Source organism: Penaeus vannamei, chromosome 5 (assembly GCF_042767895.1).
Source record: "Penaeus vannamei isolate JL-2024 chromosome 5, ASM4276789v1, whole genome shotgun sequence".
Taxonomy (NCBI): domain Eukaryota; kingdom Metazoa; phylum Arthropoda; class Malacostraca; order Decapoda; family Penaeidae; genus Penaeus; species Penaeus vannamei.
In genome coordinates, this window is record NC_091553.1 from 20641672 (window position 1) to 20648852 (window position 7181).

The window sequence follows — 7181 nt, forward strand, 5'->3', positions numbered from 1 at the left end:
TTTATATCCTAATTATGAAAATCTTAAACCACAATACCAAAGACACTTCTATTTTATAGCAACATAGAAAAGCCTTGTTACACTACTGAATGCAACTTATTGCCCTTTACCACTCTTAAAAGTAACCTCTGTAGGGCAAGTTTCATGAAAGCGATTAAATCAAAATATATATTCATCTTCAGAACACTTTACAGAACACTCACTCAGGCTGTTTGGGTCCAGAATATTGGTCAGAGAAGTGGAAGAAGTCAACCAAGCCCGGGAATTTATTCAGCACAGCTGTCACCTTGTGGTCCCCTAGTATTGTTGACGACACTTCACCTAGCTCATTCATCATCACAAACTGTGAACCCAGGCCAAACTTCTCAGGCGACTTTTTCTCTGGGCAGAAAGTGCTCTGCGGATAGATTGTTATACATTTTAGAACAGAAAGGAAAAACATTAAAAGAAAAACAAGAATACCATTACCATCCTACTTTTTTCCTATCAATCTATTCAGAACATAAGAAGATGGGGTTTATAACAATAAAGTGGTAATGGCTTGGGGCCTGTTGCATCTCCAAGCCAAGAAGTTTGGGCTCTACTATGCTTAGAAATTAAGAAGTGTTTCTATATAAGGTAACAGTCTATACCTGCCCTTTGAAAAGAAGTATCTATCATAGCCTTTGCCTGGGAAAGTTTGGGACATAAAACTATAATCAACAAGATGAAACTATAAGAATAATCAAAATATCAAATAGTAGTATCTACAATATCAACAATAACAATAGTAATATTAATATCAATAACAGTAATAACAGTATCACTAACAATAGTGATAACGATAACGATGATGATGATGATGATAATAATCATAATAATAATAATAATAATATTAACATTCCCCAAAATAACAAAAAATAGCAATTATCACAATCATTATCATCCTTAATGACAATCATCTACATACAATGTCTGTCATCTCCTTAGCCAGTCTGCCTGCTGTTTTCTTGGTAGCAAGTGAGAAGACAAAGGAATCCATCTCATCAAGGTGGACCTTCACAAGCAGCTGGTCACTTGATGGACGTATAAGCTGGGATATCACACCAATCATATCTTGTCTCTGACGAAAAACAAGATGGAAGATTGCTATGGTGTTTCAGGTCACAAATTACAGCAGTTTAGAAGCATGTCAGACTTGGAATGTGAAATTCTGGGGAAAAAAATGATATTTATTCAAAAATGGTAAATATCTTATGTAGGAAATAACTCGTACATACTTTTATGAACTTTAGTTCCACTAGCATTCCTTCAACATTGACGCGACCAGAGCACCATAGTGTATAAACATTCTCGGATTCCTTTTGCAAACCTGCATTTTCAGGTGGCATCTTACCATCATCCCCTGAAATTCAGTTTAAGTTTGTATTAATCTAACATACATCCTTAATATGCAAAATGACCAATACATAAGAACAGATAAAACAAATACCAGAAAGATGTAAAATTTGATTTGTGATTATATGATTACATGAACCATAAAAAAATATTTTTTTTTTAATAAACAATCAGATTCCTGTTAATAGCCCTCATGTAAACTATACAGGCTCCAACCCCCTTTTTAATGGTAAACTATAATAAGCTTCTTACCAACTAGAGCAAAGTTCTGCTCCAAAAGACTTCTATGTGAATTATACCAAGCATTGGCTAATTTCTGGTTTTTAGATTTTCCCACTATGAAATTGATGAAGTACACAACAAGCCCTGCAATCATAAGCATTTCAAGGTAGAAGCTATCCCAGTTGCTTCGAAGATGAAGGGGAACCTGCAAAAGATAGCAAGATTTGATTAACAATGACAGCAAAATGAACCTTGTAATATCCTGTGTCCATTATACAGACTATATAATTCCAAAACATTTGGCCCAAACACCAACATTAGCTATGGTAATCTTGGGTTCCTCTTGTGTTTTGGGCACCCTGGCTCCTTGGGGTCGCTCACTGTCAAATCCAATAAATTCCTCTTCATCATGGAAGTGACTGAATTCATCATTCTCATCTTCATCCTATGAAAGAAAGTTTTCATTATAAAATTAATTCAAAATCTCTTAATTCTCTGATACACATACTTCTTTTTTATTTCATACAAAAATCTCACTACATGGAAAACTACATATACTTTCGCATTTGAACTGCAATGGCATGACACTTGCCTCCACCACTGCTTCTTCTTCATCCTCCTCTATATCCATTCTTTGGCCACCCCCTTCCTGGCTGCTGCCACCTCCTCCCCCTACTCCTCCTCCTCCTCCCCCTCCTCCTCTTGATGCTGGTGCTTCCTCCTTGCTTTGTGCTTCATCCTCTTCTCCTACTATCTCCTCCTCTTCATCAAATACTTCAAATTCAGCAAAGTCATTGTCCTCGTATTCTTGCACAGCAGCATTAATTCCAATGATTCCAATGAGGAACAGGGCAAATATTAATGATCTCATCTGCAAGAGGAATTAACAATATTACCTTTAATTGAATGTTCTCTATGAAAATACAATGTCAATGATATACAACAGCAAGGAAAAAGTGTAAAAAAAAAAATAAATAAATAAAATAATAAGTGTGCGCACCCTAGTTCTAAATATTTTGCAAAAGTAAAAAATATATGAAATAAATGTAGCTAAACATCTTTCATCCAAAAAATGGATATAGGAAAATCTACCATTCCTAAAAAAGTAGTTACAAGTCACTAACACCTTCCTGTTTGATCTTAATTTTAACAAAAATACAGGATGCAATTTTTGGGAAGGGTATATAGGACAAGGGTAATGGTGGGTTACAAATATATAATCAGTGCAATCAGAACTGGAACCATTGGCACAAAACCAAAGCATGTAACAGGGTGCGTGCAGGGTCAAGAGAAAATTCAGAAATCATCCTAGCATGAGGGGTGATCTACCATAATGTGAAAGATTCCAGCATGAGTGGGTTAACAGGACAATTTATAGAAAGAAGCCTGAAACTATCAGAGCAATATAAACACAAACAACTCTACTGGTAAACTTACAAACTTACACAATAACATTAACCACTTTAACCTAAAATGCTAGAGACATAATATTTGCAAGTCTTTTGTACCTACAAACATTATGCTTGCTTTCATGGCTTCTTCACGTTTGTTATGGTCTTTCTCATACTGCTACTATACTATATGGCAACAACTAATTATCTGAACATTAGTAACATAAGATGTTATAAATACTCGCCTACTTTTGGCTAATAATAGCTTGCATATTCTATGAAGATAACCAGCTTCATGAATCATTATATAGGTCCCTCTTTCACCCACACATTCTCAAAAGCAATTTGGTTTGCCATAATAAAATTTGGAAGGCAAATCTACACCATTTAAAACATGATTATAGAGAAACTTCTTGCTCAAAACCTATATATTGGCTTCACTAGCTTCGACAAATTTTCTACTTTATTCTATTAACTACAGATGTTTCAAAAATGAATCTGAAACACCTTACATTCCTTTCCCAGCATCAAATATAACTGTGTATAGGAGGTTCAGTCAGGACTTGGGAGGATGCTGCTCCTTGAAGATATATACCAAAACAAACAGTAAATATTCAGAGTACCTTTGCAAGCCTGAAATTTATACCATGCTGTGGAAACCACCCAATACTCTCATTCTTGACCTCGATTGCATTAAAGGGAATGAATGGTACCGGGGAAATTGCAGAGTAAAATATGAATAATATATAGAGAATTGGTTAAATGATGGGGGCTATACCCCCCTGGAACTCCCCCTTGGGGAGCTGCTGCCACCCAATCAATGCAATTTTATGCCCTCCCATGCTATCAAGGACACGAATATGGGGGTTCAGGGGGAAGGGGACATGTCTGCAGCAAATGTCCTTAACCTACAAGTACGGGTAGTAGAGAATCAGAGGAATCCATCGAATCCACTTAAACAATTACCACATAAACTTACTTTAAAGTATAGAGGATCAAGATGTCCTACGTTTTAGAGGAAATATATTCTCATTCTATATGGTATAAACAAATGCATGAAAGTGAAAAAATGAGTCCACTCACTGAGTTTCCCTATAAAAGTCATTAAAATATCTTACTGTGATCAAATTTTTAGAAGCAAGATATAATGATTACAGGTGGGGGGATGGGTGCATGTGCATGCTCATATGCATGTGTGCATGTGCATGTGTGTGTGTGTACATGTGTGTGTGTGTGCACGTGTGTGCGTGTGCACGTGTGTACGTGTGCATGTGTGTGCGTGTGCATGTGTGTGTGTGTGCATGTGTGTGCGTGTGTATGTGTATGCGTGTGTATGCGTGTGAATGTGTGTGTGCGTAAGCATGTGCATGTGTGTGTGCGTAAGCATGTGCATGTGTTTGTGCGTGTGCATGCGTATGCATGTGCGTGTGTGTGCATGTGTATGTGTGTACATGTGTATGCATGTGCTTGTGTGTGTGTGTGTGTGTGTGTGTGTGTGTGTGTGTGTGTGTGTGTGTGTGTGTGTGTGTGTGTGTGTGTGTGTGTGTGTGTGTGTGTGTGTGTGTGTGTGTGTGTGCATATGTGCATGTGCATGTGTGTGCATGTGTGCATGTGTGCGCGTTTGTGTGTGTGGTGGGGGGAGAGAGAGGAAGAAAATGTATTTGATAAGAGATATTCAGGACGACACAAACAAATTTTCTGCACGTAATCGAGGGCCCTGTACATACACAAGCAACACGGTTTTTGAACCACCAGACAAACCAGTAACTTTGTAAGTACATCCTTGGCCTCAAAAATTCCAGTATAATACTTTGGAACATACACATCTGTCATCTGTAATATGGAAATTTGTAGAATAAGACAGGAACCAGGCCAAGCTCTATCTTGCCAGAATAAAAAAGGTCTGTTAGTTTTTGCTGAGGCACTAAAGGCACAGAGCTTACAGCAATCAACCAACTACATATACTGCAGTCCTTCATCACATATCTGAGAACAACATAGGGAACAGAATTTCACATGATGCTGCACTCATCCTCTTCACAAACTTCAATATGAGATATATTTTGAATCGAAACAAAGGAGAAATATTGCGGAAATCACCACATATGGTTGAACTCCAGCAAAATCTACAGGAATCCACACAGTCTAAACCCCTGTTGGTAATCGTACAAGACATCTGGCCAAAAACCACCCTAACCTAACAATCGTGGTTGTCGTGCCTAGGCGTGCCCTTTAGGCACTACTCAAGGGGAGGGTTGATGGGGGGCTCTGCCTCCTAACACCCCCTGGAACACATTCTCATCACCTTGGTATTTACGGCAAGATGGAGCTGCATCCATACCATAAAAAAAAAAACAAATACCTTTGCATCTGGAAACACCAAACTTTCATTCACTTTATACTGCCTGGATTGCTTCATTCTTAATAACATTTTTCGGAATTTGGGGCACTTGATGGGCTAAGATATCAAAATGGGATGGTTACTAATGTCTATTTCTTCTTTGTTGCCACTGTATAGTCTTAAGAATAACCTAAAATCAACACAACACTGAAAACAAAAATTTTGCCACTGGGCTTGTCATGAAATGGCAGGTATCAGCTTATCAAACCTGGCATTGGAAAAAATGCACATGTGCATTAGATTATTATAAAGAAGTGTATAGATAAATCTTACAACACAAAGGATATATAACATTAATAAAAGATGTAATTATTATAGATGTGGAACAGCAGACACTGATAATTAGCATAATATCTTTTTGACAAGTGCATAGCAAAACACAAACTAATTGGGATATCGTAGTAATGAGTTATATGGTCAGTGCATTTTTCCTCACAATGTAAACAAGATGAGCACCTAAGACTCTGAGCAGTGTTATGCAGGGTTATTCTCATCATTTAGCAGTGAATATGAGGCCACTGCAGCTTGAAATATGCTGTTTCTGACTGTTTCTTATGCTCTATAAGCTCACAGTGCTTATTTTCCTCTATCTCCGTGCATTACTCTAAGTAACTTATACCAGCTCTTGCAACTGGGAGATCCGTCTATCTACATTCTTATATGCACTAGGACAATTAAAAGACGAAATATCAGGCAAATGTTTGGAAGTCAACTAAGCATTCAACATTCCTCTTGATCTCAGTAGCAAGACCTTCAACTTTATTGGTGCTCCAGCAAAAACCAATAAAGCTTCATCAATATTTTAGAAAAAACTTGTAAGCTTCCCTGGCAATTTACTTTTAAGAGTTACCAGGTGAAGCCTAGTTTTGTCAGTTTTAAGATGGTTGAGGTTTGTTGGCCTTTGCCATAGTGTGAAGCATAAAGGTCGCAGCAATTATTTGAATTTATGCTTTCATGTAGGAGCCAAATTGTAGGCCATTGACCCCAAATGATACAAAATGGAGGAACACACAACACAACCAATATAATAATGTGAAAAAAATCCCATTCCAAAAGCCCCATCTCTAAACATATACCTTATGACCAATATGACAAGAACCTAAACTCATTAGTTTTCACCTGGAAGACTTCTTTGATGAGCCAGAACCCTAATAAATGGGGGCAATAAACAATTTCTTGGTTAAATAGCTTCCTTTTCAATAGCATAAAAATCTAATCAAGCACATAAATCGAATATCTAATTTTTAACGTATGCAATCAATGGGTAACCCAAGCATAATTAGATCCTATCACTGGATTTGTATAAAATAGAAAAATATAATGAATATGCACCATGCATGATTACACAGATAAGGGAAACACTATAATAACGGAAGCACAGGGAGAAAACACCCACTCGGCTAAATTGGACATTCCGTGACGGCGTTTGGGTTCAGGTCATGAAGCCCTACACAAAACATTTTCTCACAAAATCTCTGCAATTACGCTCATTTCCTGCTTCATTTTCCTTGCTTAGACTCAACTGGAGTTTAGGCAAAAGTTAATTTGTATAAAATCTGAAAAAAGTCGCCGGGAGAATGTTATTCACTTACAACGAGGAAAAGGAGGAAAGTCGTACATCCACTCTCGATTCTCGTTGCGTTATGACCTTAGCAGACGGCTTCCAACATGGACAGGGATCCTGTGTGTACACGTAAGGGGTTATGGGACTAAAACATTATCTATATCAACATTAGTGTAAATAATGATGCCTATTCAAGTGTGCTATATAAAATGACTTTTGATATAAT

At 37.3% G+C, this 7181-nt stretch overlaps 1 protein-coding gene across 2 annotated transcripts in view; it reads right to left on the bottom strand.

Annotated features, from left to right (window-relative positions):
* Window positions 1-203: 203 nt before the first annotated feature.
* Window positions 204-7181, bottom strand: part of LOC113806077 (PAT complex subunit CCDC47) — a gene marked incomplete at its 3' end in the record, with an annotated part of 15034 nt that continues 8056 nt past the window's right edge. The window contains 7 exon segments of one of the 2 annotated variants that reach the window (XM_070121929.1): window positions 204-397; window positions 950-1102; window positions 1260-1384; window positions 1630-1804; window positions 1916-2044; window positions 2192-2470; window positions 6984-7070. In XM_070121929.1, the coding sequence (XP_069978030.1) occupies window positions 204-397; window positions 950-1102; window positions 1260-1384; window positions 1630-1804; window positions 1916-2044; window positions 2192-2470 (1055 nt within the window). 2 annotated transcript variants of the gene reach the window in all.